The sequence below is a fragment of the Falco naumanni genome, chromosome 6 (genome assembly GCF_017639655.2).
Source record: "Falco naumanni isolate bFalNau1 chromosome 6, bFalNau1.pat, whole genome shotgun sequence".
Classification (NCBI taxonomy): Eukaryota; Metazoa; Chordata; class Aves; order Falconiformes; family Falconidae; genus Falco; species Falco naumanni.
Window position 1 is genome coordinate 55,363,091 of NC_054059.1, and position 26,953 is coordinate 55,390,043.

At 37.1% G+C, this 26,953-nt stretch overlaps 1 protein-coding gene across 17 annotated transcripts in view; it reads left to right on the top strand.

Moving 5' to 3' along the window:
• EPB41L2 (erythrocyte membrane protein band 4.1 like 2) overlaps window positions 1-26,953 on the top strand; it is a 120,391-nt gene that overhangs the window by 22,476 nt on the left and 70,962 nt on the right. For 16 of the 17 annotated variants that reach the window (XM_040597147.1, XM_040597157.1, XM_040597149.1 and 13 more), the window contains one exon: window positions 25,753-26,234. In XM_040597147.1, coding sequence (XP_040453081.1) covers window positions 25,767-26,234 — 468 coding nt within the window. In that variant the 5' untranslated portion in view covers window positions 25,753-25,766. Of the gene's footprint in view, window positions 1-25,752; window positions 26,235-26,953 lie in introns of those variants that run through there. The other variant, XM_040597163.1, reaches the window with a different exon arrangement.

Here is a 26,953-nt window from a genome sequence, read left to right on the forward strand (position 1 = left end):
CCCATCATTTTAAATAGACGTTGAAACAGATATGGTGTAACAGTCAGTAGGAAACTGAATTGTTCATGGTTGTCTAGCGCCATCCTGAAGTGGCACCACTGTTGAAGTGACAGTAAATTTCCGTGTCCTGTGGGTTCACACCAAAACTGTTATCTTATGCTTAATTCCACAAAGGCATTTCTGAAAAACATTACATTTCAGACTTAATTCTGAAACTCAAGTCTTCTGTAGAAGTGATAACTGGGAGTTTATAAATAATCTATATTAATTATCTGCAAAAGGTGTATATAGCAAGGTACATAGTCTGGCTGCCATCAGCTTGTAGATCAGGGAGGTAGCAGGGGCACAAAAAGTTAAACAAGCAACCAAACAAAACATCTCTTTTTGAAGAGAAACCCAATAGCCTAATTCTGTGGATGAGATTTTTAGGGTGGATTTTTATGTAGCCTAATTTTGTGAATGATGTTTCTAAGGTGGATTTTTGTGTTCCTTTGTCTTGTTCAGAATTTATATCTACAAATTGAAAAGTGGCGGAATTACATTTTCAGTGCATGAGTCCCAAACATGAATGTTTCTGAACTAGAGATTCTAACTGTGGCAAAGACTTGGTGTATTTGCTACTGTTTGCTTATTGAGGCGCTAGTGTGTCTGACCTAATTGGTTATTAAATTCCAGCTTTTGTTCTCAGACTCTTTCTGAGTGCTTGGAAGACTTTAAGACTGAACACAGCATGAAAAATTGCTTCTCATTGATGCCTTTGGAAAATTCAACAATAGTAACCTTTGGAGGCTGAAAAGGTTTTCTGTAAAGTATTGGCTTGAATTAAAGTTACTTCAGTTCCTTCAAGTAGTTGCAGTGCTGGTCTATTGCTTTATAGTTTTGACACTTAAGTTGAATGGTATAGTGATTTGTAGCTTAGTGAGAAAGTTACCAGGAGTTTTGCTATATTGAGGTTCTTTTTTTGTTTATAAAGAAATAACTGAAAATTATATACTTTGAGTTAACTAGAAAAAGTTGTATTTCGTTATACCAAACTCTTCTAGAAGGTTAAATTAAATCTGTTTAAATGGCGGAAGAGGCATGATGCTTTTGATACCAATTTTGATGTCTGTATATACTTTCTTACACATCTCTGATACACTGTGGATTTTTTATGGGAGTCACTTATTAACTTTTACTGTAAAAGCAGATGCATTCACAGCAGGTTTTCTTCTAGCAGCCAAAAATTCACTTCAAGGCAAGCAATACCTAATCAGCTGCCTAGTATGTTGGCTGTATTAATTAACTGGAGTGTATTGTATTAAGTTATTGACTGTCCATGTGGAGGATTAATTATACTCTGACTCATAGTCAAATCTTACTGCAATAAACAAGAAACTTCTGAGTTGTCTGGGAGTCTTTTCTGGCAGGGTTAGAGAACTACCTGATCTCTGTACATTGTGAGAATTGCATTGCTGTTTCAGTCAGGTATTATGTCGTGTTCCACAATGTACAAAGCAGAGAGTGTTCCAAATTGCCAGCATCTGCAGTACTTCTGCAGTTTTTCTCCAGATAAATGTTGAACTTTGGCAGGATGTACAGTGATGTCTGCCATGTCTCCCACTCCCACGTAGGTTACTCTGTAGCATCACACTACTGCCAAAAGGATGGGTGGGTGAGGCTTCTGTAGTTTGCCAAGGACCTTTAATGGCTGAGTGCTCACGGTGATGGGTTTTTTTTGTTGGTTTTTTTTGTGTTTTTTTTTTTTTTTTTAAAAAAACAACTTAGTGGTAGATCACTTGTAAATTTATCTGCATATCCTGACTGACAACATTAACACTGGAAATTTGGGCATTTTTTTACCATTATGCTTTTAATTATATCCTCTTTTTAAAATGGAAAAGATGAGAGAACTTTAAGGAGAAGGGTATTGTGCAGGTGACACAGAAGAAGATAGGATTCGATGAGTTGTGCTATGTGAAATTTTAGGGGTTTTTCAACCATTCAATTTCAACAATTATCAGTTGAAAATTCTTACAAAGCTTTAGGATTTATAATCACCTGAATGATTTTCTGACTATTCTTTATTATAATAGAAATTTGTATGACTTCTTTTGTAGGAGGATATTTCCTGAGGAATCCTTGGCTGATTGAGAGAGAGAAGACTATAGTATATGTACAATACAAGTGTGTGCAAACATTTTAAAAAAAATGTGTGTATGCATGTTTCTTGTGTGTGTAGCTTCTTGTGGAGCTCCTTAGTATGTTAGCAACTATTAATGCTGATTCTTAAATGAGCAATGTCTGGACCTCTTAGTGCTCATAGCTAGTACTGATACTACTTGTATGACTTCATTTACCTGACTGTTTGAGTAGGGCTTGTTAAATGCACGCCAGATGTATTGTTCTGACTGCTGTTTTTCAACTCCCAACTGTTGCACAGCCTGATAGCTCCCAAGCCTTAGCGTACCTTCTGCAGCTCCAAACAACTCCTACACTTCCAATGGCAACTGTGCTTTTGGTCTCTCAGCACAAAAAGCTATGCTGCTTATATCAGATGTCCTGTGAGCTTATGATATGATGATACTAAAATGACATTTGCTTTCACAGCCACCTGATTTGAATGGGATATTAGTAGCTGTAATTAGCCTACTGTCTGTAGGAGCATGTGCTGAACTAGAATTATTGCTTGAAGTCTCTCCTTTGTTTCTCATTTGAAAATGGTATGAAAGACTTAGACTTCTAGATTTAGCCTATGGATAATCAGAGGAAAGCAATTTGTTTGTTCACAAGCTTCCCAGCAGCTCTGTAATGGATCTCTTGTGGCTGATGCATGTGACTATGTTGCTCGTAAACTGACCATGCTTGAGTGCACTGATGATAAAATAAATGAGTGGATTAATTGTCACAATAGGCTGTTATGACTGACAGTGATTAAATTATGAGAGGTTGCAGAACACATCCTTTCAGTGGCTACAAAGAGGGTTGTCTGTTCAAAGCAGTAGAGAAAGTACATTTTGTTTCTCTGTTCCTACTCTGAAAGAGTAAAGTGGTGCATAAAGGAGATGCTGAGCACTATGACAGCAGTGTAAGTCGACAAAGTCCTGGTTTCAGTTTTGGTGAGTATTAGGATGTTTGAATTGTTAGCTATTAAAGACTTGGAATAGATCCCCTGGATAGTCAAGAATTGGAAGAAAACATCACCTCTTTTAAGACCTTTGCATGCACCATTGGCAAGTTGATTTGGTTTCTTCATCTTACTACTTTTTAGGGAAAGTGGCCCCAAAATTTCATGCATTTGTTGAATGAAAAAACACTTCACTTGTGTTTAATACAGCCAGTCCAGAAATTTATATCCATTCATTCTTATATCAGAATTTCTCAATTAAATTGTTTACAATTTCTTTCCAGTGTAGTGTTACTGTATAGTTCAGGTTTCCTCATCCAATGGTAGGGGAACTCTGAAAGCTGTTGTGGCTTTTGCATTACAACAAATGAATGAATGTAATGTGTGCATGTTTGTGTTTATAACATGCTGTTCTTACTTCTCTGGTAGTATCACTTTTGTTCAGAAGTAACATGATACAGAATATTGTATAAGTCAAACATATTTAGAGACTTCCTTCAGAGTTAACATTAATCACCTTAAACTTCTTGAGCTACTTTGATATTTTTTTTTTCTTCTTTGCACAAACGGAATTGTGTTTTATTTTGGGCACTACAAGATATGATCTGGTAATTAATAATTATTGTTGTGGTCGCCAGTGGAAAAATAACATGACAGTTGCCATTCATCCTTTATAGGTTTTTATTTTCTTTGCCCATGAAACTTACAGAAACAGGGCAAATTGAGTTCTGCACAAAGTAGGAAAATGCTGTAGTCTGTTAGTATAGAGTCTTGCATGACCTTGGGAGTAGACATCTAAGTTGGTTGATATGGTATACCCAGGTAGTGGCACAGATGAGACTGTGTCTTCTCAGTAAGCATTTGTAAGTACCATGTCTGGTTTTTTACCTTGGAAGATGGGGAGAAACAGAGCAGTTACACAGGTCCGATGCAAAGGGAGTTGCTTGTTTGTGAAGTCTTCTGGCAAGATAGAACTACCATACTTGCTCGTGGACAAAAGCATTCTTGTTTCACTTCTATGCCATTCAGCTGCAGGATTTGCATGAAGAGTTTTCTTGGAGGACTTAGGATCCTGAAGTAGCAAAACACACTGGATTTTCATGTGGGATTTGCATGGAAGGCGCTAACTGGGAAATAAGAGTTAAAAGTCCTGTTGAAATGCCACCTTGCTCACTGGGACATTTTCAGAATGGAGAATCTGGTTCAGTGCTGGTCTGGTAGTTATTTTTTCATTTCACATCTTGCCCACCAAGAGTACATACATGATTTCAAGTATGAAAAGAATTTAAGGAAAAATCTGCAGTTTTGTTCAATTTATTAAACTTCTCTAAGATATCAATAGAATAATGCATATTAAAGCCTGGTTCTGTTAAAGTTTGGGTTAGAACAATATGAAGATTTGATTTTGGATATCTTTTGGTTTTTATTTTTTTTAATATTTTTTTTTTGACCTTTTTATCTTTTGGTGGCTGTGTCTCTTTTGGTGGCTGTGTCTTTGTTTGCATATGTAATTTCCTATTGGTGATATCTAGGTTAAAGCTGGGGATGGTGTGTTATCTATACAGTAATCATGCTTCTTGTTCATAATGGAAACAAATCTATTGGATCACTAAGAGCATTTTTTACTCAAGATATTGAGTCAAAATATTCTTACTTCTACTTAGAGTTAGTCTCATTGCCTGTCTGCTGATTACAAAGTTGTAGTTTTACAAGGTTAAGGAATATAGTTGTGTAAGGGGGAAGAGGTTTGATAAAACCAAGTGGTCAAGGCCTCTGTTTTCAAATGGTTTTCGAATCTGTGTATTGCACAGTCAAAAATGTGACTGCAGCTGTATTGATGCAGCTAGGTGACTTAGCTGAAATACCAAAAATGCTTCAACTTGGGCTGCTGGCCCCAAAATACAACGGTTGTATCTGAGTATTACAGTTCTTCCTTCATAGCCATTGTTAGTTTCTGAAGTAATTTGAGTGTATACAGGCACATATGTGCTGCTTTGATACATTGGAGATGGGCAGCTATGAGAACACACATTTTCTAGAGGTAAGTGATTTTAAAAAGGGAAATTTTGGATAAGGAATCTGTGGTTTTAACACTTTCAGCAGTACCATTTTTTTTAGATATGGTTGGATCAAGAAAAAAACTGTCTTAATATTGATGCTGTTCATTAGGTACCAATCCAAATATAAGTTAATGTGCCAATGTATGTGTTCAGAATAGTACTGTGAATTGTGATATAGCATATTCTGTCTTCAGCTGTGTGTAGTTTTGTTTGGGAACCAAATGCTGCCTGTTAAGTATTAACATGAGTATAGATATTTGGGCACAGAACTTAAATTCAGAAGAGGGATAGCTCAAAGTTCTGTTGAATACATCTGTACTAATAAACTAATCCATGTCAAGCTTCTACCAAGCCAGGTAGGATCTAATACATCATCTTACCCTTCAAAATAAGGTGACAAACTCTTAGTGCAGTGCCAGAGCTGTAAAGGACCGATGGAATTGTCAAACAGGTATGCAACAAACTAAGGAGTAGGAGTGGGGAAAAGACCTTGCTTTTTTGTATACTGTAAGTGACCGTATATTAAAACACTATTAGCACTTTCAGTAATGATAATTTTCAAAATCAGGCTGAAAAGCAGAGAGCAGAGAACTAATTGTAAAGCTCTTGCATTAGGATTTTGACCTCTTGAGTTTATCAAAACTAGTTACTAATAAGAGATTGTGAGGTGAGATGGTTTAATATAGAAGTATGTTAACAGGGTGAAAAACAGTTGAGGACCCCTGGGCTGCCTAATTCCTGAAACAGAATGTTGTTTTCAGAGTCCTCTTAGAAGCTGGGCCTGACACACTTAAATTAAAAAGCTGGTCACTATTTCTTAGCAAGCATGATTAGTTTTGCAATCAGGTTTGAGGATAGCAATGCATTCTCTGCTCACCAAGTCTAATCAAATTGGGTATCTTCACAAACTTTTTATATCGCAGATGTAGTTTTAGTGTTTTATGCCATGTTTTGAAAACAAATTTCAACTTAATTTTAAACAGCATGATATATTAATCACAAATAAAAAAAATCATTATTCGACATCGTGAAGTTAAGAATAAATGTAAGGGTATGTTAAGGTAAATAGTAACTTGAATGTGTGGGTAATTGTTTGATTATCACAAAAGCAATGCCAAATGTAATATTAGCATTGCATTCTCCTGAAATCAATCTATTTGAACAACTAATAACAAAAAGAAATGTATGTTTCTTGAAAAATTCTGAAAATATCTCTGTGCAGGCATATGCACACAATTTGATAGAGCATTAATGCCAACCAGTTGAAATCAGGGGATGTATTATTTTGAGATGGCTTTATCCTCAAATTAGTACAACCTGTGGGTTTAAGCAATCTTGAGAAATAATGGCCTTCCACAGGCTGTGTTGACCTTAGAGATAACAAGTTTTTCACCCCCTTATTGATGGACTTGATCAATGAATACTGGCTACAGGGTAATTGATTTAGAAGTAGGATGTATAATATATATTGAGATACTTAGTCTACCTGTTTAAGTTAAGAAATATGAAAATAAATTCTGTTTCAGTCCATAAAGCAGTCAGTTCTAGCTCTGGCTAGAACATAACTCAAGGTTGGCTTCTAACACTCAGGTTTTTTTGTTGCTTTGCCATATGTAGAACTTTATGGTTCCTGGTTACCCCTTTCTGAAAAAAAACCAAACCCAAACCCCTTTATTTCTGAAAGATTAGACTGAATACTTTTGAATGGCTTCACAGATGTCTCAAATGACAACTCTGAACATTTTTAGAAAGTGGCTTTACAGAGTCTTATGGTCATTTCATTAATGAACTTGGAGATTTGAACATTTTAAAACTAGTTGTTATATCTGTTTAAGCACCTGTGACTAAAGCAACTAAAAATAATTTTAAAAACATAGCAATACAAACAGAGCTATTTCTTTACAAAATTACCTGGTTTCTTTCTAAACAGCATTTATAAATATTAGCTTTTTTCCATCAACTTTGTTTTAAAATGTTAAGGGCTTTTCTTGGATCACTCTCAATAAAGCGCTCAGAGCTAGAAGAATAAAAACTTTCTCCAGCACAGCTTCTTAAAATTTGTTTGCATTCCTCTTATTCTTGCTGTGTTTCCTGAAGGGATTAAACACTAACTAGAAGAAATATTGCACCGCTTCCAAGAGACTTCAGTATTCTTTCTTTTTCTACAGGCCCATAGTGCTAGGAAGTAGTGAAAAGACAAATGGCATGTCTCCCTCTTACAGTTTTTATTTTGATAATTGATTTTTTTGTTCCTGCTGGGTTTATTTTCATTTACTAAAGGATATACTAAGGATTAGCTAGAGCCAATTCTTAAGATAGTGTCATGGTCAAAATTGAGAAGAAAAAGAATGGGATAATTCTATGACCTCTGCATGAGGTCTGCAAATAGTAAAACCTGCTCTGAACTGAGTAATGCAGGATATATATTTTTCCTGAAATCTTTATATTAATTCTTTGAACTGGAAATTTACTCCTTAAATAAATGCAGTCTTGGATTAGAGTGAAGATGAGGGATATTCTTTGTCTGCTGAGCATGAGCAGATTGCAACTCTCCATGTATCTTAACTTGTAGACAGATTAATGTAGCTTGCGCAGCACAGCATGCTGCTTAAACCCTGGCTCAGATTGAGCAGTCATAAAATGGATTGGTGATTTAGGCTATTCATCCCAGTCATGACAGTTTAAAGGAGGTCACTGACAATGTCAACAGAGTGTACAATCCTTTTCTTCTAGATAGGCTGTGCCTTGGGTTTTTTGTCAGGCAGATTCTTTCAGAAGTATTTAGGCCTTCCACTTTCATCTTCATTAATCAGGGGCTGTTCTGGAAGAGATTCCCTGTGAAAGGCACTCCAGTGTTGGTTTTTGATGCCTGTAATCCCTTCGGTTAGGGGATGTGGAGGTCTTGGTAGACTATGGATCAAGAACATAATCAATCCATGTTTTTCAGACCAAGATACTTCGGGAGGTTAGAGGAGAAAAATCTTGTGATTTATACCATTCTCAGATTTGATTATCTCTGTTTTAAGAGGATTTCTGTCATTTCCCCAATTATTGGGGATGTTGAGAACACTAACTGGAACATATGTTATCATGCACAGAAAAGGAAGAACCGAATCCTCTTTGTTTCAGCCTCCAAGGATATCTTTGTGATATACTGGCTATACTGGTTTCCAGTTACTTTGGGCAGAAAGAAATCCCCAGTAATAGGTAGTAGTATAGTTCTTACTAAAAAATTAGTTGCAGAAATGCATTCTGTATTTCTGAAGCAGTTTCATTCATATTCTATGTTTGCCTGTGGCATAATTTGTGATTAATTGAACAGCTCTTAAGTATTATATTAGATATTTTTTTGTTGTTTTTGATCAGTTGGAAAATAATGGCATTCACATAATTTTGTGAGCAGCTTATTTTGCTTGTTCTTCTGTGGATATGAACAGAAAGATAAATCTAGCTTACATATTGAATTGCTTATGTTCTTTTTGCTCAGGTGAGATCCTAATGTCTGAATGTAAGCTGGGCTTTTGACACAGTTTAGCATCCTGGCTTTCTAGCAATGGTGATGGAATTAAGCATGGGACTTAATTGATAATTAGGAAGATTCTAAAAAAAGCAAATAAGATTAAGTGAAGGTACAAGAGGAGAGGGAGAAAAGAGGATGAAGGAGATGTTTATACATGAAACTAATAGGAGGTGAGAAGGGTGTCTCTGTGTTGCAAATGGTGAAGCCCACATACCGCAGATGAAAACAGACTTGTTGCTGTCTTGGGAATTTTAGGGAATCTGTTTCCCATTACAGGATTATGGAACACTGTGCTCCAATGTAATTCTTTTTTCACCATTTCCATCTAAATATCTCTTTATTGTATGGCTATGAATATATTAAAGGGCTTATCTGTGTATCTTAGCATGGGGTAACACAAGCTGGTAATACATTTTCAGAGTAAGAATTATATAAAGAACTCAACTTCCTTTGAAGTCTTTTTGGATAGCTTAGCATACTTTACATTTTCTGTGAAGTATGGTACAGTATTTTGGTTCATATAATCTTTTGTGGGATGAAAAATTATGTTGTCTTTTAAACAACTTGAAACTGTTATTTGGAAGTCACACCAAGCATGCTATATTATTTATCAGTATGTTTTAAAAAGAATTCATTGTTTTCTCTGCTTCCCTTTTGCATTAAGTTTACTTTAATCTTTACAATTTTTATCTCAAGTGTTGCAGTATATTTTGTAGATACGTGCAGTGTAAAATCTATTCTCCTTTGTTAAAGAAGGCAATGAAACATTGTTTTAATTGGCATAAGTAATGCATGAGAAATGCTGCCATTTTTCTTCACAGAAGAAACCACATATTCATTTTGCTTCAAGTATTTAATTGTTTCTGTGTAAATGTGGTCATGGTGATTAATGAAGTTACAGGGAATCACTTGATGACAGCAGTACCTCGTAAAAGGAATCTGCCAACACAAAATTCTCTCACCTGATGTGGGTGAGAATTTTGTTCACTTGTGCATAACTGTGGTGAAGTCTAATTCTGTTGAACTGGAATGTGTAGTTAATGATGTCTCCTCCAGACTTTAATTTGATGTCAGATTTTTAGTGATGCATACAATCATGAACTAGCTTGGATTGTTCAAAACGAAAATGTTGTATCACTTGACAGGAACAAACTTTTAACTCGTATAATAATAATTTCAGTGGAAATTGAGTTGGGAATACTTCTGTTCTGGGTCATAATTTTTAAAGCAAAAATGCTTGTTTCATAACTTTTTGTAAGTTTCATAACTCCCATGTAACCCAGTACTGACAGTCCATATATGTAATACAATTTTTGTCCATGTCTGGAGGATCTACTAATGTAAACAGATTAAAAAGACTTGTCTCCATTCTCTCTTTTCTATGTGAAGTTTGGAAGTATTGCTGTTATCTAAGCAAAACTAAACTTTTCTTGTGGACTGTCACCCTTATATTCCGGGGGAGAAATATACCCAGTGACCTCTGGGTTTCAGCTGAAAACAAATTAGAGACTATGAAGTAGTCTTCTTTCATGAAACATCTAGAGCTACTTGATGTCAGTATGTAAGAGAAGAGTCCTTGAGACCTATTTTTGGGTTGGTTCAACTACTGTCCTAGTGAGAATGTTCCACGTGTCACTTTCTTCTCATAGTGTCAAAGTTTCTCTATGTGTAAAATTACTTTTTGCCAAAATCAGAAGTATTTTTATAGATTAGCTGATTTTATAACTACCACAAAACACTTGAGTCATGTATTCAGATAGGTATTTTAGACAGGTGTTTGGTCTTTGAGCTCTTCAACAAAAAGTAAATGGGATATGTGTTTTAAAACCAGCAGGAAGCTTACTGTGTAGGGAGTAGTGAGCCAAAGATGCAGTAAAATTGTTGAAGTATTGTGCCTCAAATCCTGGTACTGAATGGAACTGAAACACTTTTGGATGCGTAGATATGCCTGAAAAACGAAGTGAACTAATCGTTATTTAAGGGACTTGGGGATACAGTAACCTATTTTATCGAGGAAGTACAAATTTTGACTTAATCCATTAGATAATCCAAGGCAAGCATTTGCTGCTTAAAAATAAATACATATATAATTACAGGTGCAAAGGAAGGAACACTCTGTTTAAATCTTGCAATACAGGTCCAGGTCATGAAATTAATGTACAAAAATGAAGAAGCTACTAGAAAAGTCTTAAAAGTATTGCCCCTTGCGAGGCATTTGATTGCATAGAAAGGAGATTTTAAGGTCTTAAATACTGTGGAAACAGTATGGCATAAGGGCAGCAAATACAAGGGGGATTTGCTTTTCTCAGTCCTATAGGTTTGCATTTGCCCATTCTTGCACAAAGTGTTTTGTGGTTAAGTGACTTTGCTGGGCAGGATTTTATATGTGAGGGTGAAACGATAGTTGCTGGATGTCCTGCAGCCTAACCCTTGAAGGACTAACACTTGGAGATCTTGTGGTCTGTCTAGTAGCCTCTATAATGTAACTTAATCCATATGGGGATTCTGGTGTCTTCCCACCCTGCCCCCCTGTCTGGCCTCACTGCAGTTTTTTGGCTATTAGACAAATCATGACCTTTTTTTCCTGATTTGTCTTCAGTGTCTGTTTCCTGTTTTCTCCTTCCATCCTTCACTCCATTTTATTACTCCTGACTTTCTCTCCAGTGGTCTTTACTTTCTTTCACTGTTAGCTTGTTTTTTCCAAGCTTTTTGTTCATAATGAAAGGAAGAGAGAATTGAGAGCTATATCAGTCCTTCCCATTTACTGTATTTCTGTATCCACATTTGTTACTGAACTTACTGAATGTTAATTTGCATGTTATTCATACTGTTTCCCAAAACTTAAGTCTATCATATGGATGTGTTTCTCCCATCTGCACACAGACACAGATGTACATGTTTTCTAAGTGCTAGAAGTTTTCAGCCTTTTATTTATTGAGGCTCATATGTTTAGGCAGACTTCTTAGACTAGCACACCCCAAACTAAAAGAAACACCATAGAATGGTTTGCGTTGGAAGGCACCTTAAAGATCATCTAGTTCCAACCTCCTGCTGTGGGCAGGGACACCTTCCACTAGAGCAGGTTGCTCAAAGCCCCATCCAGCCTGGCCTGGAACACTGCCAGGGATGGGGCATCCACAGCTCCTCTGGGCAACCCCTTCCAGTGCCTCACCACCCTCACAGTAAATATTTTCTTCCTAATATCTAATTAAATCTACCCTCTTTCAGTTTAAAGCCATTCCCCCTTGTTCTATCACTACATGCCCTTGTAAAAAGTCCCTCTCCAGCTTCCCTATACGTCCATTTTAGGTACTGGAAGGCTGCTACAAGGTCTCCCTGAACCCTTCTCTTGTCCAGGCTGAACCACCCCAGCTCTCTCAGCCTGTCTTCATAGAGGAGGTGCTCCATCCTTCTCATGCTGGAATGCTCCAGATCATTTTTGTGCCCCTCCTGTAGTCTTGCTGCAACAGGTCCATGTCGTTACACTGGGGGACCCAGACCCGGGCTTCATCTGGACCAGATTTCCAAATCTTGGTTTCTGACATCTCACTTCAGGAACTATTGATCAAGTGATCTTGATTTCTGAGAGAACACAATGTAATTTTAAACAAGAGTCAGAGTCTTATGTCCTTTTTATTAGTATATGCTTCCTATTGCTTCCACACAGGAATATGCTCATGTAAAAAAAGAACAGTTGCTAACCAGTATACTATGGTCAAGAAAAATCTGAGATTAGTTTGGTCTGTTTATATGCTTATACCAATTTTTCCTTTGCTTCATATTTTAAAGTACTTCAGAGTTAAGGAAAATTTAGATAGGATGAGGGAAATCCACAACTGTGTGCTCAAACATGGTCTTTGATTTAAGATTAAATGCAAGAGGAGTGTACCCGCTGTTAAGAGAACAGCGGGGTAAATAAGCTTCCAAGCATTTGTTCAATCAGCAGCTAAACTGATGAGCCCAAAAGGAGGCAAAGAAACCCCCAAACCAATGCAGGTTGGGAGTTTCATTCAAACAGTTTTGATGTGGAGTTCATAATGTCATGCTGTACGTGTTTGTGTAATAAAACTGTTAGATGATAAATTGCTGTTAACTTGGATTTGTTAGCAGGACTGTTAGGACTAGGACTGTTTCAAAGCTTTGAAACTTTTCTGGATATATAGAATAAGAACTGAATATGTGGCCCAAGAATGCAGAATAAAGTGTCTATTTAATTTGGCCTGAAATCTTACTGTAATAACACACCATCCCCATTTGTATGTGGTCATTAAAAGTCTTTTCTGCAATGGGTGAGGCTGCTTTGGTAAACTATAGTTTGTGATGTATATTTACATGGGAATGTCATTGCAGTCATGGTTTGGCAAATCACAACCCTTTTTGCCTTGCTGCAGAACAGTTCTGTATTCCCCCCCTCCTTGTTCTTGGTGTTCATAAATAAATTGTTCTTTTAAATCTTTCTTATCTGTTGTCTTTCCCTAGCTCTCCAAAGAAAACTTTGTTTAAATACTTACTCCCTTGGGACTTTCATGCATATCCTGTTAGCTGTTTTATATTACAATCTTTCATGCTGGGAATGTCCTTCCCAAAAGCACAAAACAGCTAAAGCAGTCAGATGACAAACAAACATGTTAAGTGCTGAAGTCCAGGCACAAAACCAGCATTATTAGCATAAAATTCTTTCACTTCTTATTATTAGACTTGTTTCGGACCTCTAGGGCATCATTTTAATTTGTCTAGCCCAGAGATGTTGCAGTGGTTGAAATGCTGTTACGGTGAAGCCATTGCCATGAAAAAGCGGGAAACTTTCTAGAAGTTGTTGGTATTTTCACTCTTCTCATCAAGTATCAGTATTCGGAAGAGCCTATGGGAGCGATGCAGTTTTGGCTGCCAATTTTGTTTGCTCAGCTAAGAAGCATCCCTCCTTCATTGCTTTCTGTTGCTTGGGATTGGCAATGTTATGCTCCCACAGGAGTTGTAGATGCATATTTTCCCGAAGAGCAGTATTATCTGTAGTTTCGATATATATTTCATTAGTTTCATTAAATGTTCCACTAAACATAACAATGTAGGATAATGTTTGCAGTTTTATACTTTACGTATATTGTTTTAGGTACATTATAATTATTCAGGGAGAGGGGGGGAAAAAAATAAACAACCCACTGAGTAAATTGGTTCTGCTCATTAAAGAATACTTCTGTTCCAGTAGCACATGAAAGACTCTGTTATCTTTGTGCTAGCTGCAAACACAGAAATTAAAACACAACACAAGACATCTCGGGTAACTAACCTTGAAGATTTGGGGAATGTGGAATAGCTGGCAGGAATACAGAATAGCATTTATTCATTGCAGCAGTAGTTGGGAATTATCATCTTTTTCACTATTCTTTTGTTTTGTTTGTTTTTTTAATAAAATATACTGACAATTAATAGCCTGGGTTTGTTTACTTGCATGTGTGTCACGATCTCTGCAGGTCCTTCAAAAGCTGATTTGCATACTGATATCAACATACTCAGCAAAAAGACAGCTGCAGCTTACCTGCAGAAATCCAGGAAAGCTTCACTTTATAGCTTGAAACTTTGCACTTATTTGGAATTTGGATTAAGCTTGTCTAAGATTAATTGCTAGGGATGCTATTTAACCAAGTATTGAAAACAGACTTCATTATCGGTAGGAAGTGGTGGTAGTATCCTTTTTTTTTATTTCAACTTGCATCCTGATTTGGAAAAAAATACATTTAAAAAAATAGTAGCAGGAGAAGATTCTGCATCTGTCACCTATATAAAATAATTTATAATTTTAATGTCACTTTTTCCAAGTTTTTGTTTCCCCCAGTAATGTGTAAACATCAACCAGTATTTATAACGTGGCTTGCCAAGGAGAACTGTTCTCTCTATAGTGCTTATATTTGACAACAGCAGAAATGCAGTGTACTGTAAAGTTGAAATACAGAACTGATGCTGCTGCCAGAAAAGACACTTCTATGGCTATGTTTACACCCTGAAGCTTTGTAAACAGCATTTGTCTATTGAACTGTATTCTTTTATGTGACAGAGCAAATTCTTAATGCATGTTAGTTGATTTCTGGCCATTGTTCCTGAGTTCGAATAGCTGAAATAAAAAGCTAACAGGCATTTTGAATGTGATCTCAGTAGTGTCTGCATCTGTATGACATTCAGCTTCAACATACTGGTGAAATAAGGTTAATGGTTGTATCTGCTTATGAAAATTACTTGCAAATGTGTTCTGCTTGTACGGGTCTGTCACTGGTGTTCTACCAAAAGCACAGATTAGTTGCCTCTCATTTCTTTTTTCTGACCTTGAATCCTGCTACCGTGGTTATTTCCCTCTTTTGCGTGCTGTTGTACATTTCCTAAACGTGTGAGTTAGTAATAATTGTCTATATGACTTCCACTGAAGAGGAAATGGATGCTTGTCAAAACAATGATGTGTGTCTGGGATTCCAGCATCCAGGAGCTTCGTTACACTGGGGCCTCTCAGTTTGCAGTAAAAAAAAATTCTCGGGTACTAGCACATTATTTTTCACTTTGAGTTAGAAAGTGTTTTGATTAACCATATTATTGTAAGTGCCTTGGATGCATACTTTATGCAAGAGTAATATTAATGTTGTAAGTATAAGAAGAAACCATTTTTAATCTTGCCATTATAAGTAGAAAGAGTGAAAGTTGGAAATGAAAACTTGTGGCATCTAGAAATCAATCACCTCCAAATCAGAACAAGCTAAATTTACAGAAACCAACTAGGCTCTCCCTGTGCCGCCCCCTGCTCTCCCCTCCCCCCTCCCCCCCTTTTCTTTTATAGGAATTGGAAAAAATGAAATGTTTACCTGTGCTTCTGTGGAATTGTGGCAATGTTTTAGAAACAGCCGTTCAGTGAGGTAGGACAGGGTGGAAGGAAGGGAATGATGACTGGAGGGGCATTGTTCTGAACAAATGAATGCTCACTGTTTTTAATCTCTAAAATTGTGGTTATCATGAGTGTTTGATGTGAACAGTCAAAACCTACTGTAAGCTTGCAACACTGTTTTTAAAAGATAGGGCAGAGATTTTTCTCAAACTGTGTTGTTATTAGTTTGTTGGACAGATAACAGGAAAACAGAGCTGTCTCTTGACCCATGTTCATGTTCTGGCTGCTGGAATGAATTTGGAACTAAATCTCAGTTTTCCACTGAGCATGCCCTTCTCTAGCAGTGTCAGGGCTTGGGTGCGGTCACTCTTGTTCAATACAGCTTTTGAAAAAGACTGTTGGATTCTCATCAGCTTACAACATTTTTTTTTTTTAGTGCTGGGGAACAGCAGACAACTAGCTTGATAAACAAATTATATATGTACATATGTACTCTGGCAAAGAGATTTCTTGATTTGAATTAGGTTGCTCTTTGAGTTTGTGTTTGTAAGCTTTGGGATTTTTGCCTTTATCAGAGTATTTGTAGACTGAAAATACAAAAGGAACAGATTCTTGTTATCTCTGGATGTGGTATGGATAGCACTGAAAATGCTGCAGGATGTATGTTTATTTAAATGTAATCTCAAAGAAATTTTTATGTGGGCATCAACTTGGCTATGTGTAGCGCTTGAAAGGTATTTGTGTTCTGATTTTATTGAAAGCTTTGGTGGTGTTTTTTTTCGTTATGAGCTCTGTGTTGTATGGGTGCTGTAATATAGATGCATTTTTCAATGTGTTTCATTAAGTGTGGGAAAAGGCACTTTCTAACATTATTTTCTTTTCTTTTTTTTTTTTTATTATACATTTTTAGGCTGCTACCTAGTGTCAGGAGACTAATTTTAACAAAATCGTGTTTAAAGAATTCTCACTTGTTTTCATGTCTCGTAGTATTACTTTTCCTTTCTGGAGAATTGTATCCCTTCAACTGAATTACCCTTTAAAACTAATCCTTTGAAGTTGTATATGGATTGCAGTAACCAAGTTATTCTTTAGACAAAATAAAGATGGCCTGCAGCAGGTGTTTTATGAAAAGTTGAGAGCACTTGAGTGATAGGGAATAGATATATGTTGTTGTGCTGCTTTAACAGGAAAAATATTTTGAGAAATACTAAAGTTCCTGGATTCTACTTTGACTTTGCAAAGACTTGAAGTAACTTCCTTGGAAATTTGTCAGCATAATGGAATATTTCTACAATAAAATTATCTAGACTGCAGATACTCCCTTCACAATTTTAGACAGAAATAGCTTTCTCTGTCTCATTTCACTTGCTGTCTGTATCCTTGATTTTTTTTTGTGTGTGTATATATATATAAAATTTTTTTTGGTCTTCACATTTATCGTCAGAATTATTCTAGTACTTAAGTATCTTTTAAGTTCACAACATCCTATGTAGGGGCTTGTCAGTGTGTTTTCTGGCGAGTCCTGTGTATTCTGTGTATTGCAGGGAAAGATGACACAATAATTTTGTAGCACTATAAGAATTAGTTCTAGATGACATTAGATTTAGAATATGACATAGAATTAGTCCTGATGACATTTCAGTATTTATAGAAGGACAAAAATGTCTTCCTATTTGTGCAGGTAGGCTGCTGTATTTGGGAGGGAAACATTGGATGCTTGCAATTATACAGCTGTATGATGGCATGTATGTAAACATGAAGGCTGACAAAACAGCTGCTATTTTGAATAGTGACTTCACTATCTGGGTGCTTTGTGGGTGTGGTTGCCATTAACTCTGAACTAACGGGGCTGCTAGCCACCTTGACATGCCTGGAATTCTCTGGAAACTGGATTTGATAGACATAGGATGCTTTAGGAAGACACCATTTTGTGTCATTTCTCCTTTTGGAGATAAGTTTAGACGCTGTGTGAATATGTGTATATACTTACTTAAACACACATGTTTTCATGTACACATGTAACTAACTTTTATTGTCATGGAATAATAATTAACTGGCTCTGAAGTGATGTTTATGAAAATGTTATGTTCATGCTTCTGTGAAAGCATTCAATTACTTGTCAGAATTTGGGAATTATACTTGAAGTATTATTGCCGTTTAAAGTTTGACCTTTGAAATGTGCCACTGAATTTTAGAGCTATTATGGCACCATCTGCTGACCAATGTACAGGCTGGCAGTGACAGTTTGCTCACTTTGTTACGTCCTTGCAAATAAACTTCCAATTTAGGAGGCAGTTGAAGCAAAATCATAAGGAAGAGGGGTGATTTTTATTTGGCTTATGTTTAGGATTAATATTTTTAGTGGGAAATATTATTGCAATGGCAAAAGTCTGAACCATAACAGCTTTAATTGACTAGTCACCGGGATTATTGCATAAAGCTCCTCCATGAACTGTGAAGCTTTAAAAGAAATAATTTTGGATGCTTTTTTGGCTATATGTGGCATAGGATTGTTCTTGGTAGTCTGTTTATCAATGTCTTACCTTCTAAGCCTACAAAGAAGAGCTGTAGCAGCACTAGGTCAGTTCAGACCCCAGCTCTGGTGGTCTGGTCACAGCGTGGGAAACTGATGGTCTCTGACAGGCATCTGCCCTGTGGCTACTGCTGAGGCTCACAAAAAAGCAGAGTCTGCAGTCTGTCTCTTCAGCCTCTGCAATTAACCTTGATTTTTGTGCACAGTGATCAGAAGAGAAAACTGAAACAGTCCTGATTGCATTCAGTGTGTAAATACTTAGGTTTGGGTTCAATTGCTAGGGGTCCTCTTACTCGTTTGAAAACAGGTGATTAGATTTCATGCATACAAAATATGTTTTCTTGGGGATTCTATGCTGTAACTTTTTAAAACATGTTCAGTAATGTGCTAAACTGTTGATCTTTGACTTTAGTCTCATCTGGTTTTTTTCACGAGTGTGCTTAGCAATGAACTTAATCCAAACTATGAGATTCAAAAGTATGTCTGTTTGTGTGTATATACAGTCCTGTGTACGTATAAATACAGAAAAGGATGCAGGTTCCTATGGGAGAACTGGTGCTTTGCGTTAGTTTGACTGCAGATCGGTATTTTATTGGAAGCCATACAATGTAAATGTTGCAGATTGATGTAACTAAGCCAATTTTAGAGATGTTTTTGCTTCCTTAAGGATCTCAAAGTTGAAAACTGTATTCTTTAGTTGTTAATTTATTCCTTTGCATTCAGAGAGCTCCATGTCTTTGTAGTAATCCACCTAAATAATGACTAAAAGGTGAAATCAAATTTACTTTTTCTTTCATCTGCTAATAGCATGTGTTCAGGTTATATTGGCTCCTGCAGCAAAATAATACTGTACAGAACCATGTTATGCCGTGAGTTTACTTGCTTACATGCCAATGATAAAATGCAAGCTTTAACAGAAATGTAAAAGAAAGTTTGGGGGTTTCTTCGTTAGTACATTCAGCCTGATTTGGAATATAATTTATATTATTCTACAGAAAATAATTGATTTATGCTTTTAAAAAAAAACCTTGGTGTGGTACCAGGTTCCTCAGGTATTACCTACTAGTTAAACAAGACCCCTTTACACTATGTAAAATTTGAATGACTGTTCCAACTAGAATTTAACTTCTTTATGCTTTTTATGTCAACAAATTTTATGTGTCGAAACCAGCAAGCATGTTGTTCTTAAATGACCTGCCCTAATCAACTGTGAAATGCAGAGCAGCCTTCTGCTGTGCTTCAAATCAGTATGACAAGACATAAAACAGTTCCTTTAAAACAAAACAAAAATAACTCCCAAATAAACAGTTGACATACACACGAGCTTGTTTCAGGTTTTCATGTATATTTTTTAGACATAAATTTTCTTTGCTTTCCTTTTCTAGTTTTATGTGTAGCCTATGTGAGCATTAATATTTGGAACTGCAAGTGTGAAATTAGTTAATTTTTATGAATTGTAATAATTCTAATGATTTTTTTTTTATGATCCAGAAAATTGCATGACTTGCATAGACACCCATGTTGGCTTTTAGTGAACTGAGTTGTAATTTTTTTATTTTATTTTATGTTTTTGCTTCTACAACATGATAGTTTCTCTGTGAATCCTGGTAGACTGGTAGAGATAAAACTATTAAACCGACTCTGATTTCTTCAGTTTGCTATGAATTTCAGTGACAAACTGAAAAAAAAACCCCAAGTTTAGGACTGCCTTTTCCTAATTTTATGTACTAAGGAAATTAGTAACATGACATCCAGAAATATATAGAAGAAGGATCTATGCTGCGTTAAAAGCTGGCTGAATGGCCAAGCCCAGAGAGTGGTAGCAAATGGAGTTACATCCAGCTGGTGGCCGGTCACAAGTGGTATTCCCCAGGGCTCAGTGCTGGGGCCAGTTCTATTTAATATCTGCACCAACACTCTGGACAAGGGGATTGAGTGCACCCTCAGTAAGTTTGCAGATGACACCAAGTTGCAGGGGATGCTGATCTGCTGGAGGGCAGGAAGGCTCTGCAGAGGGAGCTGGACAGGCTGGACCGATGGGCCAAGGCCAGCTGTGTGAGGTTCAACAAGAAGTGCCAGGCCCTGCACTCAGTTTGCAACAACCCCACGCAGCGCTACAGGGGTTGAGTGTAGAGTAAGAAGAGTGGCTGGAAAGCTGCCTGGTGGGGAAGGACCTGGGGGTGCTGTCTGACAGTCGGCTGCATGCCCAGGTGGCCAAAAGGCCAACAGCATTGTGGCCTGTATCAGAAACAGTGTGCCCAGCAGGATGATTGAAGGGATTGTCCCCCTCTATACCCAGCACTGGTGAAGCTTCACCTTGAATATTGTGTTCAGTTTTGGGGTCCTCACTGCAAGACAGACATCGAGGTGCTGGAGTGTGTCCAGAGAAGGGCAACAAAGCTGGTGAAGGGTCTGGGGAGCAAGTCTTATGAGGAGCAGCTGAGAAACTGAGGCTGTTTGGTCTGGAGAAAAGGAGGCTCGGGGGGGGGGGGGGGGGGGGGGGATCTTACTGCTTTCTACAGCTACCTGAAAGGTCGTAGCAGATGTGAGTAGGTCTCTTCTCCCAGATAACAAGTGACAGGACAAGAGGAAACTGCTTCAAGTTGTGCCAGGGGAGGTCTAGATTGGATATTAGGAGAAATTTCCTTATGGAAAGTGTTGTCAAACATTGGAACAGGCTGCCCAGAGGCATGGTGGTGGAGTCAGCATCCCTCGAAGTATTCAAAAAAAACATCTCTTGGTGATATGGTTTAGATGTGGATTGGCAGTCCTGGGCTAATGGTTGGACTTGAGCTCAAAGGTAATTTCCAGCCGAAATGATTCTATGATTCTGTGATTTTTGAATTGTTAATCTGTGCTGATGAATAAGAAACACCATAACAGAAACAGTGAATTAAGATGGCAGTGAATTTCAGTGAAAAGCGTTCTATGGTATTAGTTCAATGTTGTAATGTTGTCGTTGATCTTTGAGCCACTTTTTTTTGTTGTTGTTTTTTTTTGTTAATTAACTTCATGCTCTATGGTGGCAGGAATTCCTCTTGGCAGACAACTACATTTCAAGAATTTATGCTAGGAGCTGGAAGTAAGGTATTAACCAGCTGACAAATCTTTATTTGAGAAGAGAGTGGTTAGGAAAGAATACAGTGTTCTGCCCTGCTTTCAGGTGTGAACTCTGGCCACCATTAGTTTCCCCTCAGTGAAATAAAAAGGGAGAAGGGGTGAATGGAGAGGGTAGAGAATACCTGTTGTCTTCAGTTGCTTCCTGGCCAGCACCCTTGCTTGGAGAAGTTGGTAGGATTATGATTAGGGCAAGACATCCTCTCCTTGTAAGTGGGACCTGTTTTAACAAATTTAATTCCTCTTCAGAAATTGCAAGGTTGTTTTCAATACTTGCTGCCTTTCTGCCCCCACCTTGGTCCCTGCAGATTGGGTACACATTGAATCTGAATGAGACAAGTTTTCAGCAGGATTACAAAAGATACAGATGTTATCAGTGGTAGTTTAATGTGCATGGGTTTAACCCAACTGCAAAATCTAGCAAGATTTTTTTTTCTTTGCTCAGACCTTGGTAATCCTTCCATTTGAGCATCTCCCTCTCTGTTATCTATTCTTGCTGCAAGGTTCTTACTCCTATTGACCTTTCTCATTTCAAAATGAAATATAAATGTAATGTTACCTTGCAATATGAAAGAAGAGACATAAGGAGAACCCTATCCTGCTCCAGCTGTTACAGAGCTTAAAACAAAAGTTAAAGGGGCAAAAATACATAGTGTGCTTATGCTATGTAGTGCGAGCAAATGAGAGTTTACTTGGAGACAGGAGGGGAAGAAAAGATGCAGCTAAAAGTTTAGAACTGTAAATTTTCAACCTGATTTGGTTTATTTCTTCCCAGTCTCACTTTGAGACAAATGTTGTCTGCTTCTTATTTCTTTTTCTTTCTGACACCTTGACCGTTAAGATGCAGGACTGGGCAGGTCCTCCTGTCAGTGCAAGGTCTTCCCTGTCAGTGCAGAAGGGGATCAGGAAAAAGCCATTTCCAGGTAACCTGGCTACTTACCTGCTTGGCTGTAATGAAGGTAACATCAGAGGCTTTACAATGTGCAGCAGTAGACTTTGGTTGCAGAACTCTGGTGTTTTGTCCCCCAGTACATCTGTTTTTCCTGTGAACTACAGCACTGGGGGATCTGACAGAGCATTGAAATATTCAAAACAAGGGAAGGGAGTGCAGGGAAGGGGGCAGGTAGACCTGACTTTCTCTTTCTCAAGGGGTGCCTAATTCTTGTGCCAAAATGAAGCTCCAGAAAAAAAGAAATGTATTAGGCTCATGTGGTAGAGAAGGTACATACTTTGGGAAGGCTATCCCTTATGCTCTTTGTCAATGCCCTTGTTCAGTAAACTCATCCACCTCTAAACAGCTCGTTCAAAGACTACTGGGAATATAAAGAAATCTGCAGGCTTAGCTAAGAGGTGGGTTTTGTTTTGTGGTTTTCCCCTCTATTCCACTTCCCCCCCCCCCCCCCCCCCCAAAAAAAAAAAAAAATAAAAAAATGCACTGAAGTTACAAGCTTATAGGAAATTGAGCTCATGAAAGGAATCATCTCCTGCTGAGGGCATCAAATGAAGGCATTAAATGAACATGGACAGATCTATTCAGACAGGGGCTGTAACAAGTTTCTCTTTCTTCTGCAGTATAAAACCAAATTCTCCTTTTAACTATAACTTTGATTATGAAAAACTGTACTCTTGGAGATGCAGAACCTCTCTTATTTCACACTGAGCAAGTTTGTACCACACACTGCTATCCTGCCTAAATTTAGTCAGTTAAGATGCGTAACTTGGTATCCTCAGTTCCTTTTATTGTTAGAACAATATCATAAGAACATGTTTAGAGGGTAATCTATTTTGCTCAGTTCTAAGGAATTTTGTGTAGGTTCCTCCAATTTGACTGTATAAGAAAAATATTATCTTAATTTTGAGAGTGGTATATAATGATTTTAGTTAGTGTGTACATGTATTGCATGCATTTCTGCATATTTTGAAAAGTAAAAAAAAGCGTGCAGGAAATATAGTGATTTTCCTTTTCCTGTAGCTGCTTTGAAGATTTGTTTATCAAGTCCTCTTAAATTTCTTAGCTACTTTCAGAGAAGAAATTAGTTCATTCTTAAAGATGCATGAGCAAAAATCACCACCATCTCTGTTAATAATGAAACCTGCATTTTTACTTTATTAAGCAGTGTGCATTGCTATTCTCATATTAGCAGAAGTTTGGACTTTTCTCTTGAGGAAAGCTGTTTTTGGTTTTATATATACTGTTCATTTTGATAATAATCCTAATAAATGTATAAGTTTCATACCCACAATTAGGTAAGAACAGCAGCAATTCTGTGTAAGATATGAAGGTGATAGCAAAATGTAATTTGACTAGTAGCAGCTTTAAAACTAGCACACTAATATGTGGCTTTAAATAGCAAATATTTTAATGTCAACAGCTAGTCAAATAGAAACCTGCCTTTCAGGGGCCTATTACCTCTGAGGTAAATAATAATTATAAAAATATTAATATTCTATCTTAAATAGCTTTATTAATAGTATTAAAACTTGAAGGATTTCATAAAAGTGAAATAAATGGCTACATAACAGTAATATTGAAGCTTGAGGTGTATTCAGTAGTCTCTAGTATAGCAGTAAAGATACCAACTTTTCCTTTAATTTTCCCATTGGTGAATGTTTTGTTTTAGGTAGTGAAGTTTGAAGTAACAAAGAAACACCTACAACATGTAGTTACTTTTGATCTCAAGATGCTTGCTTAATATGAAATTGCCTGTAGATAATTCAAGGCTCCTATGTTTAAGCTTCTTATTAAGATAACTGTCAAGTTTGTTTCCTTTGGCTCAATACTGTCAACTTCTTTTACTGGAAGGGCTTCTTGTATATTTGAACATCAATTAGTACCCCCACCCCCTCCTTCTTTTTCTCCTTGGGAATGACGTAGTTTAACTTAATTTCTGACTACTTATGAATGTGCTTTGGAAACCTGGAGGCAAGGCATTGCTGCCGCCTTGTGATATACACTAGTTTCCAGTTAGCGTCAAGTGCTGTTTGTGTTGTGCAAGTTAACTGCATCAAGCCTGAACTAGATAACCTTCTCCTTGATACTTTTTTGGGCAGGGGTGGGCGCAGAAGCTGTTGAGTTCAGCAGGAGTCCTGAACTAATAGCCTACTGACTCTAATGGCAGACACTGATGACAATCAATTTTAATGGAGAGGGCCCAATGTTTTAAAGCTCTAAATGTGATAGTAACTAACCTACTAACCTTTAGGCCAGACAGACTATCAGTTTAAAACTAATTGTTCTACGAAGGCTGTAAATAAATACCAGTGACTTCTAATGGCATCTAACCATTTTAAACTTTGTTGGAGCCTGTTGTGCTTACTTTTGTTGGCTCACTTCAATAAATCAGAAAAAATAATTATGTTACATTTGCAGAGTAGTGCAGCAAAATCTAGTGTGGCACAGCTAACAAAATTTGTTTATTCTAGTTATTTTTTTCAAGAAATACCAATAATGTTAAGATTAAAGATTGTTATTGCATATCTTGTTGTAGTGTTATGATTTGTCTTTGATTTCACTGAAGCAAGAGCAGGTAGAAGTGCTGAGAGTTATATATGGTTTTGTTGATTGGTGTGAACTTGTGATTAAGAACCCAATCTTACTTTTTAAAAAACTAAAAATGTATGCTTCCTAGTGTTATTATTAATTTCAACAGTACAATTTCTAATTTTTTTTTTTTTTTTTATACTCGGCGTCATGCTCACCATTCTTTTTTTCCTATTCTTTGGTAAGCTTGCTCTTTCATTTTCCTCCATCCCCATTACTGTCTCACTGTGGACTGAGATAAGGGAATTGTGAAAATACTCTTAACTTTAAATGCAACAGATTAGACTATAAACTAGAATTTAAATACTAAAGCTGTGACTTCCCATCTAAAAATCAGTGTCGTCTTCTGGTACTAACAACTGTAAGCCTACTGGTTGCTTCTTTGCTGAAAAGATATGGTTGATAAGGAGGATGGAAGAGTTATATAAAGTGTAAGAGTACAGATATTTCACCTGAGTCTCTTTTAAGGCAAGAATGGTGTTTCTTAATGTAGAAAGGAACAACTAGAAGCATGCACTCTTTCTTGATTTTAAAAAGACTTTCTGTATAAAACTGGTATTATATTGGTAAGCGTCACTGAATAGTAAGGGGGTTGTATCTACCAATTTAACTAAGTGCATGCTCTTCTGAAATTTAGGCTTGTGAGTCAACCAAGGAGCCCAGTAGAAAAAGAACTGAAGTTACTCATGAAATAATCTTGACCAATAACATTAGGAGTACCTTATGATAAGAAAAATTAATTTCAGTGAGCACACTTAAATTTTTATCAAGAAAGAAACTATTGGTAGATCTGTCTCCCTAGGGTGTGGTGTTTTTGAAAAATCTTTATCTGCAGAGCACTAAGTTTTGGTTTACTGATTTTATTTGTGAGCTGAGAATTTTAAAATAACTGGGTTTAACCCCAACAAATTTAATTTAGAAACTTGTAGATTATTACTGCAAATAATGTGAGAGTCAGTAAAAGTAGTGATACTACATAACAAAACTATTTTTATTGTTGCTTCTTTTAGTGTAAGTTGTGACAATGACAACTGAAGTTGGCTCAGAGACTGAAGTAAAGAAAGATTCTGAGCAGCTGGGACCAGACAAAGGCAAGGACAAGCCTGAAGAAGCATCAGAGACTCCAGAAAATCAGAAGTCCAGGGAAGCATCCTCTGAAGAAGCTCAAGATTCTTCCTCTGCCCCAGCACCAACTAGCCAAAGTAGTCCAAGTAGCCAGAAGAAGGAAAAAGTTTCACCTGAAAGCAAGGGTATTTCTCGTTTCCTTCCCCCTTGGCTTAAGAAACAAAAATCATACACCTTGGCAGAGCCCAAAGATGAGACCAAGAAAAGGAGCACAGAGGAAGAACAAGTAGTTGAAGAAAGTGAACGCCAAACACCAGAGGGTGTGGCTCAGCCAAAAAAGAGCTTAGAAGAAGCAGGGGCTGAAAATCAGCGTAATGCTAAAGCAGATGACAAAGAAAAACACTCTGTTCCTAGTCCTGAAACACAGGTATGTGTGAGAAGGCTAATAGATGCTTTGGAGTCATTTTAATGAGACCTGATTCAAGATTTATGTAATTCATGTTAAGACTTTGTTAGGATCATATAGGGGGGAAAAATGACAGCTACTTTCTGGCCTCTTGTACAGTTGAGTTGATATAGTTACAAGTAGCATAGCTGGGTTTAAAGGTTCCTGCTCTTGTGGCAGACCATTTTTTGTGCCGGTCATTTTAGATGTCTAATTTTAGTGTAATCTCACACTTTGGCATAGTTCAAAGGAACATTGAACTGTATCATGCTAGAAATGAGCAGGGGTAAGAGTAGAAGCTTCTTAAGTCAGCTTTGACTCTGAAGTCATTGGATTGCACGAATACCTCCTTAGTGACTTAACCACAACAAATAACAAATGGATTATCTCTGAGTCCTTACAATCTCAACATTTGTTATCCTTTCTCTAGAAACCATGCTTGCGGTCATGGTCCTTATTGATTCATTCCAGGAGGCTGGTGCTAAGTTCCAAGGCACCTTCAGCAGTGCTCTGGTCTTGCTTTTTGAAAAGTTGCATATCACTTCTTAACACTCAAATCTCACAATCTAGCATGGTGAAGGTGATTAAGGGTGTGGAGAATCTTTCATATGAGGAAGGGTGAAGAGAGTTGGTGCTGTTCAGCCTGGAGAAGAGAAAGGTTAAGGGGAATCTAATCAATGTATATAAATACCTGAAGGGAG